The 14,589-nt window shown below is 40.6% G+C and overlaps 1 protein-coding gene across 5 annotated transcripts in view; it reads left to right on the forward strand.

Moving 5' to 3' along the window:
* The window catches only part of nav1b (neuron navigator 1b), a 184,187-nt gene that overhangs the window by 97,500 nt on the left and 72,098 nt on the right, over positions 1-14,589 (forward strand). For all 5 annotated transcript variants that reach the window (XM_034165569.1, XM_034165573.1, XM_034165551.1 and 2 more), the window contains exons 5-7: positions 2,076-2,376; positions 11,414-12,170; positions 12,355-12,771. In XM_034165569.1, the coding sequence (XP_034021460.1) occupies positions 2,076-2,376; positions 11,414-12,170; positions 12,355-12,771 (1,475 nt within the window). The remainder of the gene's footprint in view (positions 1-2,075; positions 2,377-11,413; positions 12,171-12,354; positions 12,772-14,589) is intronic.

Below are 14,589 nucleotides of genomic sequence, written 5' to 3' on the forward strand. Positions count from 1 at the left end.
TCCAAGCTGGATGGAACATACTTGACCATGCTTAGATCTGCACTCAGTGTTGCATGGAGGAGCCACCCCACAAAGAAGCAATTGTCTGAAAAATTTCCAGCCATATCAGTGAAAATTTGTCAAAGGTGCATGCACTTCTGGCATGCTAAACAATAGCTAGCTAGTAACCTTTTGCTCTGGACACCTAGATACAGTTGCACCCTTTTAGGTCGGCCAGCAACAGCACGCAGTGCATCCAGAAAGTATTCACAGCGCTTCACTTTTTCCACATTTTGTTATGTTACATCCTTATTTTAAAAGATTAAATTATTTTTTTTCCCTCAAAATTCTACACACAATACCCCATAATGACAATGGAAAAACAGTTTTTGAGATTTTTGCAAATTTATTAAAAACAACAAACTAAGAACTTACTTGTACATAAGTATTCACATCCTTTACCATGAAGCTTATGTGCATCCTGTTTCTACTGATCATCCTTGAGATGTTTCTACAGCTTAATTGAAATCCACCTGGGGTAAATTCAGCTGATTAGACATGATTTTAAAAGGCACAAATCTCTCTATATAAAAGGAATAAGGCTGTAACATAAAATGTGGAAAAGGTGAAGTGCTGTGAATACTTTCCAGATGCATGGTATATTCACCAACTCAGTCACTATATGTGACCCTGATGACCTCGAGAATTTGATGCAGGAGAATGATGGATGGCATGCTTGAGTCATGGATGACCTGATGATGTTGTTTTTGCTCTGTTGTCCAGATCAATTAAGAATTTAATAGTTTATATTTGAAATTGTTCATGTTATACAACTTATTAGCTACTATAACTACTACAGTATATGTTACAAGGTATCTTAAATAAATATAACATTTGCACCCAGCTTATCCCTCAGATACTAAATGTTTTATCTTTATTTTGTTTTTGATTTCACATGGACAGTTAAAATGCATATTTGTATGTATTTAATAAAAAACAGCCTTCTTTATCTAAAATTTTAGTCTGTCAGCAAAAAACCTTTTTCACATTGTCATTATGGGGTATTGTGTGTAGAATTTCGAGGAAAAAATGAATGTAGTCCATTTTGGAATCAGGCTGTAACGTAACAAAATGTGGAAAAAGTGAAGCATTGTGAATACTTTCTTGGTACACTGCATGTTTAAAACAGTTACACACCCTTTATTGTAACACAGTGAAGTCACGTGTATCAGTGAGGTGAGGAATATTCTGTACGTACACAAAATAAACATTTTCCAGACAACAACTTTGAAACTACCTCTCTAATCCTACTGGTTGTGGAGATATCATGGAAACTGTTTTTCACATATCATTCATGATTTCTTCATGACATTATCACGTCACTCATGTCATTTGATTGTAAACTGTTTACTGATTGATATGATCTTTATGCTGTCTATCTAGGCCTATGGTTTGCAGAAACATCCTTGAAAAGTATTTTTTTAGGCTGCATTTTTCAAGACATTGACTATAACCTTTAATCAGTCTGCTCCACAAGTTAGTCATCTGACGACACTCACCCACGGAATGTTCCTTTGAAATTTGGTGAAACTTTGCTCACCATATTCCAAGTTGTTTTGTGCACAAACACACAAGCAATTCCAATACCCTCCAGCACCAGCACATGGGATAATCAACAGTTTTACATCTACTTTAGACAAGTCAGGTGATGATACAGGAATATTTCTACCTCCCAACACACCTCTTGAAATTCTACCAAATAACAAACACCAAAAAAAAAATAAGCATTTGACACTATTTTTTAAATTTAATTTAGTTCATGTCGATCAGATTTGTTTACAGTCTGAATTGAAGAGTCTCAAAGTTGTCTGAATTTTTGCTTGATGTGATAACATAAAAATATCTGTTCATTTTCCTCAAAGTTGCCCAAACTGCATGTAGGTTTATGTTTTGCATTTTTGCAACCTCTCTTTGTGGTCTCCTTTGCTTGAACTGATATCAGTCTGTTTTTGTTCTACTGGAACGCCACTGAGAAAGGACAATTCCAAAGCTAACGTGGGTCATATCTTCTCCTCCGCACTGTTCTGTTTCCACAGCTCTGCACTGATGCAGAGAAACGCTCTCTGGTGGAAAGTGGACTTTCTTGGTACAGTGAGGACAGTAAACCCAGCCACAAGTTGGACAGCTGCAGCTATGAAACGGGGAGTTTGAAGTCGGAGGCTCCGAGCAAGTGGAGAAAGAAGCCTCCGAGCCTCAGTGAGGATTTGGGGTACAGAGGAGAGCTGAAGAAGCCTCAGAGCTTGGGCCAGCCAGGGAGATTCAAGAAGGTCCAAAACCCTCCTGTGGGTGTGACCTCACCCATCACGCATACGTCTCAGAGCATGTTGAAAGTGGCAGGTGAGATCAGAGAGCACAGTTTGGCTTTTTATCTGCCTGTCTGTCTCTTTTTCGTCCTTTCCATTCTTGTTTTATTCTTTTCAACATGTTTTATTTCTTTATGCGTGTGATGACTTGTAGAGCTGAGGCAGATACAATCAGGTTTTTGTTTTTTGCCTCTTCACCACAGTGGATGTTCAGTGGGCACTGAAAAAAGAACAAACTTAAAAAAGCATTACAATTGGCAAAACCTGAATGAATTAAGTGGTTTGAACTTAAGCTTGTAAGTTAAAGTTGATTTCGAGTTGACCTAACTTACAAATTTAAGTTCAAATCACGTAATTCATTCAGGTTTTACCAATTGTAACTTTTTTTTAAAGTTGGTTCAATGATTCCTTTTTTTCAGTGCAGGTTTGAGGCTGAGTGTGATGAGAATCAGGACCTCGAAATCGGAGCCCATGGTACTCTGTTGAAAAAGGGTGGATTGCCCCCTCTAGGCCAGGGGAGAGTTATTCAAGGAGGTCATGTATCTTGGGGTGTTGTTCACAACTGGAGAAAGATGTAGTATGACATCGGCACATAGATTTGGGCAGACGCTCTACCAGACTATCGTGGTGAAGAAAGAGCTGAGCCAGAAGACGAGGCTCTCAATTTACCAGTTGATTTCCACTCCTCCCCTATGTTCATGACCTCTGGGTAATGACTGAAAGAAGAAGATCGTGGAGATAAGCGGCAGAAAGAAGGTTCCTCCAACGGGTATCTGGGCTTACACTCAGGGACAGGGTGAGAACCTCGATTATCTGGGAGCGACTCAGAGTAGAACTACTTCTTTGCATCAGAAGGAGCCAGCGGAGGTGGTTCTGGTATGTGATGAGGAGGCCACGTGGACGTCTTCTGAGAGACGTCTTCCAGTTATGTCAACTGGGAGGAGATCCCAAGGAAGATCCATGACATGGTGGTGGGATTATATTTTCCAGATGGTTTGGAAACGCCTCACGATCATCATACCTCTATTTTCAGAGACCATAAGTAATTGGACATGTAATACAGACCATCACATTTGCCGCCAGTTACCTTTATACACATCAGGGGATGGATGCATGAATGTTTCAAAGCTACTGAATTGACCTTGGACTTCATTTACATCAGGCATGAAGAAATATTTTCAGTGTGTGGTACTGTATGGTAATTCTGTCTGGTGTTGGCAGTTTTGAATACCTGAGGGACTGTGTAAGAAAGAGACTAGCAAGAGAAGCCACCAAGACACCCATGGCAACTTTGGAGGACTTATAGGCTTTTGTGGCTGTGATTCTAGAAACCGTGCATGGTGCAACTTTGCCTTAAATATGATCAATCTATCTTTATTAGTTGGCTATGTACCACAGGCTTTTAAGGTGGCAGTAATTAAACCATTACTTAAAAAGCCATCACTTGACCCAGCTATCTTAGCTAATTATAGGCCAATCTCCAACCTCCAATATACATGTTTCCCTTAGGCAGTATTATTAGACGGCATTGCTTAAATTTTCATTGTTACGCAGATGATACCCAGCTTTATCTATCCATGAAGCCAGAGGACACACACCAATTAGCTAAACTGCAGGATTGTCTTACAGACATAAAGACATGGATGACCTCTAATTTCCTGCTTTTAAACTCAGATAAAACTGAAGTTATTGTACTTGGCCCCACAAATCGTAGAAACATGGTGTCTAACCAGATCCTTACTCTGGATGGCATTACCCTGACCTCTAGTAATACTGTGAGAAATCTTGGAGTCATTTTTGATCAGGATATGTCATTCAAAGCGCATATTAAACAAATATGTAGGACTGCTTTTTTGCATTTACGCAATATCTCTAAAATTAGAAAGGTCTTGTCTCAGAGTGATGCTGAAAAACTAATTCATGCATTTATTTCCTCTAGGCTGGACTATTGTAATTCATTATATCAGGTTGTCCTAAAAGTTCCCTGAAAAGCCTTCAGTTAATTCAAAATGCTGCAGCTAGAGTACTGACGGGGACTAGAAGGAGAGAGCATATCTCACCCATATTGGCCTCTCTTCATTGGCTTCCTGTTAATTCTAGAATAGAATTTAAAATTCTTCTTCTTACTTATAAGGTTTTGAATAATCAGGTCCCATCTTATCTTAGGGACCTCATATCACCCCAATAGAGTGCTTCACTCTCAGACTGCAGGCTTACTTGTAGTTCCTAGGGTTTGTAAGAGTAGAATGGTGACTTGACTTGGTGAGTAGACTTAGACTGCTGGGGGGTTCCCATGATGCACTGAGTGTTTCTTTCTCTTTTTGCTCTGTATGCACCACTCTGCATTTAATCATTAGTGATTGATCTCTGCTCTCTTCCACAGCATGTCTTTTTCCTGGTTCTCTCCCTCAGCCCCAACCAGTCCCAGCAGAAGACTGCCCCTCCCTGAGCCTGGTTCTGCTGGAGGTTTCTTCCTGTTAAAAGGGAGTTTTTCCTTCCCACTGTTGCCAAGTGCTTGCTCACAGGGGGTCGTTTTGACCGTTGGGGTTTTTACGTAATTATTGTATGGCCTTGCCTTACAATATAAAGCGCCTTGGGGCAACTGTTTGTTGTGATTTGGCGCTATATAAATAAAATTGATTGATTGATTGATTGATTGTTGCACCACAATTACAAGTTCAAGGTGGAGTGGAACAGGGAAGAAGTTTCATGCAAAAAAACTCATCAAATCTTGGCTCATGTCTGTCATGTACTTTTTGGCAAATTGTAACAGAAATTTCAGGTTTTTTTAAATGAAAATCTCTTGAGATTCCTGCATGAGGTTGCATCCTTGGTGGTGCTACATATAATAGCTGCACTATGCTCAATATCTTCAGTCTGAACCATAGAAGTGTATAACTTTGTTCTGAGTTTTCTGAGTGTCTTGGTGGCTTCCCTCACTGGCCTCCTTCTTGCATAGTCACTGTTTTGAAAACTGCCTACTCTAGATAGATTTATGACAGAGTACCATATATTTTGATAGTGCAAACTATTCATTTTTGAAATCCTTATTGTGCAAGAAAAAAATCCAAGAAAAAGTAATGTGGTGTAATATACAATAAGAGTGGAGCAATTTTATATATTGACTCCTGTGTAATCCTGAATTGGTTGGGAGCAGTGGTGGGCACAGTTCCACTAATCTTGTAAGGATTAATTAGCTTCAGCTAAATTTAGTTCCGCTAACTTTAAGTCCACTAACATTTCTTTGCTGGCATATTGAGTAAGACCGAACGCTCAAAAACATTTGTAAATCTTAAAACCAAACATTCCTGTCTGTTGCGTGTTTTGCAACAACCAGGCTGCCGTAAGGAACTCAGCCCTCCCCCAGCAGAAGGGGGAGGGCCAGCTGCCAGCTTCTGGAAAAAAACAAACAAAAAACATTTACTTTCAGCATACAGCAGATTATACAGTTGCAGAAGAGGTAAATCACAACATTGTTTTCACTCATGGGCACAACATACCTCTTCACCAAACTAACTACATTCCTTGAACTATAAAAAACACAACAAATCTATAACCCTGAACTCCCATAATGCACTGCTGCAGTGCATTATGATCAACATTGTCTGCTTTAAAACAGCATGTACATGCAAACCTCTACTTTTTTAAGTGAAAAGACACTCATTTATGGAGTTAAATTTGTCTCATTCATACCTGCAAATGCACAGAGGGTGATCTACCGTCCTTGATCTGCACACGTGTTTTGTAATCCACAAATACAAATTTCAGATTTGTAACTTGTGTGTTGGTTTTTACAAATAGATGTGTATTTGTAAATACATAATTTTTTTTCTATTTGTAAAAAAAAAAAAAGGTATTTGCAAAACTGAAAATTATGTATAAGTGTGACTCAGCATGTTGGCTGCTTTTCACACTCCCATCCAGTAGATGGCAGTGTTCTATGCATTTTGACTGAGGGGGGGGGGGGGGTGATGAGACAAGGCTGATTTCCCATAATGCCTTTTGGCACTTGTGTCAGTTTAATGCTCAAACCTTCAGAATTAACTTTTCAGTTAGTGGATTAGTGGTTATTGAAGCTAACTTTTCAGTTAGCTGTGCCCACCACTGTTTCGGAGCATGGCAATGCAGCCCAGTCTCACATTTTTTTTTCGTGCTCCTGTGATGAAATAAGTCAAATTTTCGTGATGGCGTTTTTTTAACTCACTATTACTAACCGTACTCCTATCCACGACCCTAACCTTAACCATAACCTAATCTTACTATTTCTCCCACCCTAACCATAACCACCTGACCCCCCACTTCACTTTTAATTTCGTGCAGCCATCACGGAATGAATTAGAATGAATTTGTGCTGCCATGACAAAAATGAGGCACTTTTCGTCACAATATCACAAACCAATAGATTAATGTATATTTTGTGCTGCTGAATCACAACTTGCTGTGAGACCAGGTTGGGCAATGAAAGCAAACAGAAGCTTCCTAGTGTTATGTCACCTGTGCTCCATTCTCCATGTCCATTTGTAATTCCATCAGGAAAACAGTCCATCTTAAATCTTGTGCCTAATCACCATGTGGATTCCTATCAGATCTGCTGTGGCAACCCCACACAAACCCAGAGCAGGCGAAAGACAAAAGTAGGTGCTTATTGACCCCTACCTGGTGATAGCTGCCCCTCTGTGGGAAGGTTATCATACATCTTTGCGTATGACATGGTGTACTGACTGTGTCATTTTTGCCACCTTCAGTGGGAGCGATTAGGTTATAATTGGCTGCAGGCCCATGGACTAAATAGTTTTTGGTGTCAATGAAAAGGAGATGGAGAGAGAGATCATGACCACGGAGCCAAATTGTGGACTTTGCTGCAGTTGTTGCATTATTACACTAAGACGGAGGTCAGCAACCCTGCTCCTAGACAGTGGTGGGCACAGTTCCGATAATCTGATAACCGATAAATGTTTTCATTATTGGATTATCTTTTTAGATAACTTTAAAAACCATTATCAGACTAATTATCTTGCAATAAATTTGTGTCCGATAATTTTTAGACCAATAACGTGGTAAATAAAGTTAATTAGCTACAAATATTTATAAAATTTAAAATCAGTTGAGCACCTATCTGTTAAATGTTTCGTAGCTGTGTAGTTCTACCCTCTGCAAAACAGAGAAGAGCTGCTTTAGAAAGAAACCACTCAATCCTCTGCAGACAAAGGAGAACTGGTTTTAAAGTTTAGTTTTAAAGTAATGTGCTAAGTAATGTGTTAAGGTTTTAGTGTGGATATATGCTGTGCCCAGCAGTGCATTATGAGTAGGATAGGGTAATCTCAGTATGTTCATGACATGAGAAATGCATTTGAAACACTCTGATCAGGCTCTACGGACAACAGCATTAAACTCTAGTGCCTAAAACTCTCGTGAATATATTTTCTGGGTTTATAGATGTTTTTACTGTGTCTGCATTTATTAAATTCCATGCATCTTAAATGTAGCAGACACGGATTATCTGGAAGTTTGTTTTGGCAAGTTTTCAAGGTCTCTGCTGCCATCTACTGGCCAGTAGTGTTCATGGCAGTATTGACCCTGAAGCTGGGCTGCGCATGTTTTCCTTTAATTGAGCCCTCGAATTAATAAAACATGTGCACGTGTTCCTTTCGTTCAAAATGAACTTCATAATATCACCTAAACTGTCATCCTCATGACGGGAAGACGATTCGCCCTCAGCATCCTTTTTAATGTACTTAAACTCCAGATGATGTCATGCTGGGCAGCTGGAGTTCTCTATATGTCCTTGTGCGCCCAAACCATGATGATACACTCTGACCAGATCTATTTCTAATGGGGAAATGTATCACACTGTCTGCTGATTTGTTGGCTAATAGCCAACATTTATGTGTCAAGACAATATTGAGTGCACGTTTTACAAATTGTGGCCATGTTTAAATAGATTGTGCCCTTTACGATGCTTAAAACGAGCGCACAATATAATAAAACGTGTGCACAATATAATAAAACGTGCACACAACATCATAAAACGTGCGCACAATATAATAAAACGTGCGCACAATATCATAAAACGTGCGCACGATATAATAAAATGAGCGCACATTCTCTCCACATGCAAAACATTTTGCCATGACACTTCCAGGGCTCCATAAAAATGCCTGTTTTTATAAATAAAAAAATGGAATATTTTACAAAAGCACATTTATCTGTAAACACCAACACACGACACACGTCACATTAACGTGTTGGTTTACATAATGAATGACTCAACCAATCAGTGTTAGCGGAGGCACATTTTACCCAGAATCCTTTGCGATCTGTCTGTGTTTGGTACAAAACCTCAGAATCAGTGCATTATTTAACATTAAAAGATATGTGTTATATTTTAACTTTGTACAAATGACAGAATTGACATTAATGGAGTTATTCTATCAGTATTCATTTTATTTTTTCATAGTATTTATTTATACACCAAACCATAAGTCAGCATTACTTTATTTTCCAAGTCCTCCGCCTGACCAGAGTGTTGTGATTGGGTAGAGAGCTGGGCTTTGCGGCTGTGCTGGAAGCCATGTAATAAACAGGAGCTTCCAGCAGGGGGCAAGATGTTTGAAGACAGAAGTGTGGTCTCATTGTTTGGGTCTGTTGTCACTTTTGATGCTACCAGGAGCGATTATGGTGTTAAAACTCAATTTCAGTTCATTAGTAGTTGCACATGTACCGGAGACAATACTGGAAGTTATCGGTTATCTGTAACTTCCAATACATTTTTGGGTGGTTTATTGTTTTATCTTTATCAAAGATAACTTTTCAGTTATCTGATTATCTGTTATTGAAGTTAATTTTTTTGTTATCTGTGCCCACCACTGCTCCTGGAGTCACCTGATCTACATGAGTTCCATGTCTATCTGCTTTTATTCACACCTGACTGACTAATTAACTCTGGTGTTTCCCAGCTCTTGATTGGCTGAGCAGCAAATGGCACGGCTGACTGATTTAACAACATTAATTATCTGCAGGTAGATTAGTGAGCGTGGTAAACTCTGTCAACTCTGCACAAGCACGGTTGGAGACACCACCACTTGATCTGGGAGCATGTGATGGTGCCGCAACCACAATAACAGGAAAATGGCGTGGGTCCTGGATGGCAACCACTCAAGCAGACAAAGAATCCATCAACACATGTCTAAAATAACCATTTATCTGATGCTGACAGGTGAAGTGTGGGCGTGTCAGTGGCCTTCACCTACTGGAGCCCTCAACACTCCGACATCTAGTGTATATAATGGATCATGAACAGAGAAATGCACCACATGGACAAAATGTCAAAGCTGACGTTCTCTCACAACAAGCACAAACACAATGGTGGTGGTGACCAATGTTGTAGCAATTTTACATTTTTTGCTGGGGGGTGAACGGGGACAGTCGTGCCCTAACCTGACCACTGGGGTTGCGCTCGTCCTCATTAACACCACATGTCAGACATGGACCATAACATTTAGCTGGAACCGTTACTGGAACAGTTGCCAAAATAAAGCCACAAGTTCTGTTTTGGAATATTTGAAAAGGTACATTACTGTGGCAGTGGAAAACAGCCAGTGGCTTAGTGGTTAGCGCTGCTGCCTCACACCAACAAGGTCCTGGCATCACTTCCCACTTGGTCCAATGTAGATGTCGAGGGTCACCAATGTGGAGACTCCCATCGGGAGCTAATGTGGAAGTTGTGGGTCGCCGATGTGGCGCTTTGGAGCCAGGCTCCTGGCGACCAGCAGCGTGCCGACGAGCAAAGACCTCTACATATCTCAGTGCCGTCGAAGGCAAGCATGAAAGAAAAATGAGTCGACACACTGAGTGAGCTTAGAAGTGAATAGACTAACTTTATTCTCCAGATATATTTAGCTTCTCATGAACTCAGTGAGACAAGCGACAGGCCTCAATCCACATTGATCATTTGTATATGAAAATTCAGTAAGGTATATCTTATATATTATATTCCAATTGTAAGGTGGAACTATGCCAGTATACTAAGGTATATTTAAATATCTAAAAAGGAAGAGTAAAATAGAAGAGTAGAGTAGAGCCACTTAGGTGCCTGGTCTTGAGAACCAGGGATGGTAGGTTGAAAAACTTTTTTATCCCATGGGAACTCTCCCCACCCACCCAAGCGGCTCACGAAAAAAGGTATATATAATAATAAATAACTAGAAGCACTTGGAGAGTGCAAACCTCCGCCAAGGCCATGGGGTCACTGACGCCATAACATCTACACGCCGTGGAATCATTGAACCTAAAAAAGTCTAACAATGATGTTTGCTCAGTAGTAAAAAAAAGTTTCATCTGCTGTGACTGGATAGCATGTGTCCTTAGCGCTTGGCATCACAGTTTATTGCAACTTGCACCTTTTCCAGAAGCTACTGTCATCTGAGCACTGATATTGATATTGCATGTGCTTATAGACAAAAACAAATAAGAGACAAAATTCAATTTATTATTCAACTAAACTGCAAATATATGAATTTTTTAACATTTATGAAACACTTCTCTAAACAAGGCCATAAGGTCACTGACCCTAAAGAGATTCCCTCCTTGGCACAGTGATCTATTTCTTTTTGTCTCTTTCTCTAAAATTGTATATAATAATCATTAGATTATTAATATATAAACAAAAATAAATTTAAGAAATATGAAAACAAATGCACCCGAATGTGATGACAGCTGTAACTGCTTAATGCTAACTTTTAACATTGAAAATGCCATAGACATGCTAACGCATTAGCATCGGGATCCGGATCATGATCCGGATCACCACTAAAATTTAATCACTTGTTCCTCTTGTCATTTCTAGTAATATTTGTCTTGGTTTAAATTCAATATCCATCCATCCATCCATCCATCCATCCATCCATCCATCCATCCATCCATCCATCCATCCATCCATCCATCCATCCATCCATCCATCCATCTATCATATTTAAGTTGCGCGTAAGTTTGGGTCACTATGATGACAAAGTCGTGCATCCGCCTTCATAATTAATATTATTTATGTCCTGTATCTTTCTTTCTTTGTGCAGCCCCTAAGAGTGAGAGGCCACTGGACAAATCCAAGATTTCCGTCAGAACCCCTGGACTACAACGATCTCGTTCTGATGCAGGCAGGGATCATCACGGAGAGAACCGCAAGCCCCCTTCAGGTTTAGTGAAACCCACAGCTGGACCCTCTTTTGGGTACAAGAAACTGCCAACAGCCACCGGTACCGCTACAGTTATGACAGCAGGGGGAGCCACCATATCCAGCGGCTCTGCTACTGTGGGGAAAATCCCCAAGTCATCTGGTATTCCTGTGAAGCCTGTGGGAGGAGGCGTACCTTCAGGGCGCAAGAACAGTTTTGATGCCAGCAGTGAGCAAAGCTTCCTGGGGCCTAACGCCCGAAACAGTATTCAGTACCGCAGCCTGCCTCGACCGGCCAAATCGAGCACGCTCAGCGTGATTGGCCGCCCCGCATCGCGGCCCGTCAGCGGCACCATTGACCCCAGTCTGTTGAGTTTGAAACCTGTACCCATGGCCTCCGCAGGCCCCAGGGTTAAAGAGCCCAGTAGCTGTAGCAGTAAGATGAATCGAACAAGCACGGGCCCTGTGAACCAGACCGACAGAGAGAAGGAGAAGGAACGAGCCAAGGCCAAAGCTGTGGTAGCAGACATGGACTGTGGCTCTCTGAAAGGAGAGCCGATTCAGTCTGAGTCCACTGGAGAAGCTGCTGTGAAACTGCACAGCCTGAGACAAACCAGCAACAGCAAATACCTAGAGCTGTCATCACCCACAACTCCAAGGTGTCTCATTTGTTAAAGTGTTACTACACAATGAACCTGAATAAAATCAGTATTGCACAAATCTACACATTTAACCTACTAACCTCCCTGGAAGTCTAAACCCAATCATGTTTTCACTCCTTCACTGCTGAAACCACCCTGTTTTCTCTAAGTTGACCTGACCTTTCTTATTCCTGACTCACAGGATGCTGAACAGTAAGTGTCTGGGTCGTCCACCCAGCTTGGCTCACCTGGACAAGGTCAACTCCAACAGCCTTGACTCCTGTGTGACCATCCAGGACCTCCCACCTAAAGTTCCTCCATATTGTAAGCTGCAGGATTTGGCAGGGTCCCACGTGTCTGGTCGTCTCACCCCCAGCCCGGCACCTATCCTCCACATTGACTCTCCTGGCTCCTATACCAGTGAAAGCCTGAGCCATACCGGATCACCGCTGCTTTACCCGAAGCTGTCTGGAATGCACCGTAGTCTGGAGTCGCTTCCTCTTCAGATGAGTGTGCCTTCCAGTGCCAGGTTCATCACCACAGACACCCAGGACAAGGAGGAAAGGAGCAGCGGTACATGGGGAGCTGGGAGCAGGACGTCCCTCAACCTCTCAGACAGGTACGGTTCAAACTTCCACTGAATTAGTTCATTTCTGACAAGATTTCTCTAAAATGGTAAACCCTGTGTGCACACTTTGTTTTGGCTCTGAAAAGGAAAACTTTTTTCCGAGGCTGTATATTTTAGATCTGTCACAGTGAGGCAATGATGAGTTCAATCTCACACAGATAGTGTAAAAATAACGTTTGTTGGCACAGTTTTGCATTTGAATGGTTAAGATGTTTTACTTTAGAACAATTCCATGTGACTGTCACATCCATTACCACATTCAGTGGTCCTCCTGTGATCTGGCCGTCTTGGAAAATTGTGGTTTGCCTTTTATTTCTTCATCCTATTGAGAATACGAAGTCTATGGGATGCTAAATCACAGCAGGGTCATTGAAAGCAGTAAAAGGATGTGACAGTCCCATGGAATTATCCTTAATAGCTACAAAGTCACTCATTGGAGTGTATACCGTTACTAAGATCTTACTGTATCTATGAATGCTTTTTTAAAAAAAAGAATCTTCCAAAAATAGGTACTGCAGGCCAGGCCCAGCTAATAATGATGAAGGATACATTAGTAAGGCTCCTTACTGTGTGATATTAAAGGATTATTAACTGAGCGCGAGGTCTGTACCTCACACGGACCTTGCTAACACTTGATCTGTACTGTCAACACCTTGGTCTAACTTGCGGTATTGCCTGAATATGAAAGCTGCTGACGGTTTTGGGCTTGTAGTCATGATACGATATGATACAATACGATACGATACATTATCATATACCTGTAAATGATACGCTATTATGATTGGATAAAACACTAAAGAATAAATAGCAATACACCGTTTTTGCGGACGGGTAATATTTTTCATACCACCCAAGTAATCAGCCAATCCGGACAGCGGAGCGATGCCATGACGAAGAGGCGCGGTCAGAGGAACTGTGAAATACTAGTGAGTCACTATTAATAATTTCTTACGTGTCCAACCTCGTAGGTTGATCATTAAAATTAAATTTGTTAGTTCTAAAAGCCATCATAATTATTTATAGGAAAATTTTCTATTTTTTTTCTACTAAGGTTTGAAGTTTGAGTGTTTACACAGGAGAGAAAAGTGAGAAAATGTTAATGCCTGTTTGAGAAAAGTGAATAAAGTGTGTAGTGAGGGGTTTTACAGCCTTAAAACATCTATAATAATTGTAAAAAATAACACTGACTACTTCGCAGATTTCGCCTATCGTGGGTTATTTTAGAACGTAACTCCCACGATAAACGAGGGACCACTGTATATGATAAAATCGTTATCAAGTTGTTTACCAATGAATATGGCTTTTTACACCCTTCAGAAAACCATACAACATTTATCATTTATAGGTATATGATAAAATCGTTATCAAGTTGTTTACCAGTTCATAAAACCATACACCCTCCGGCCTTCGGCCTCAGGGTGTATGGTTTTCTTCAGGGTGTATAAAGCCATATTCATTGGTGAACAACTTGATAACTGATAATACAATACGATACGATACGATGCGATACGATGCGATGGGATGCGATGCGATGCGATACGATACGATACACTTTACTGTCCCCAAAGGGAAATTTGTCTTGGACTTTAAGTGCTCTGGAAACATTTCTGTCTCAAAAATCAATAAATACAACAACAAAACAGTACATTGCTTGAATGGCTATGGAAAATTCATCAGCATATTGCATATTTCCCATAATATAATTTACAATTAAAACAGCATAATAAAACAGATAAAACCAGATTAAAACAGATAAGTTAAACTACACACCTTACTTGCACTTACACACTCGGGCACACATACACTGTG

This window comes from Thalassophryne amazonica, chromosome 3 (assembly GCF_902500255.1).
Source record: "Thalassophryne amazonica chromosome 3, fThaAma1.1, whole genome shotgun sequence".
Lineage (NCBI taxonomy): Eukaryota > Metazoa > Chordata > Actinopteri > Batrachoidiformes > Batrachoididae > Thalassophryne > Thalassophryne amazonica.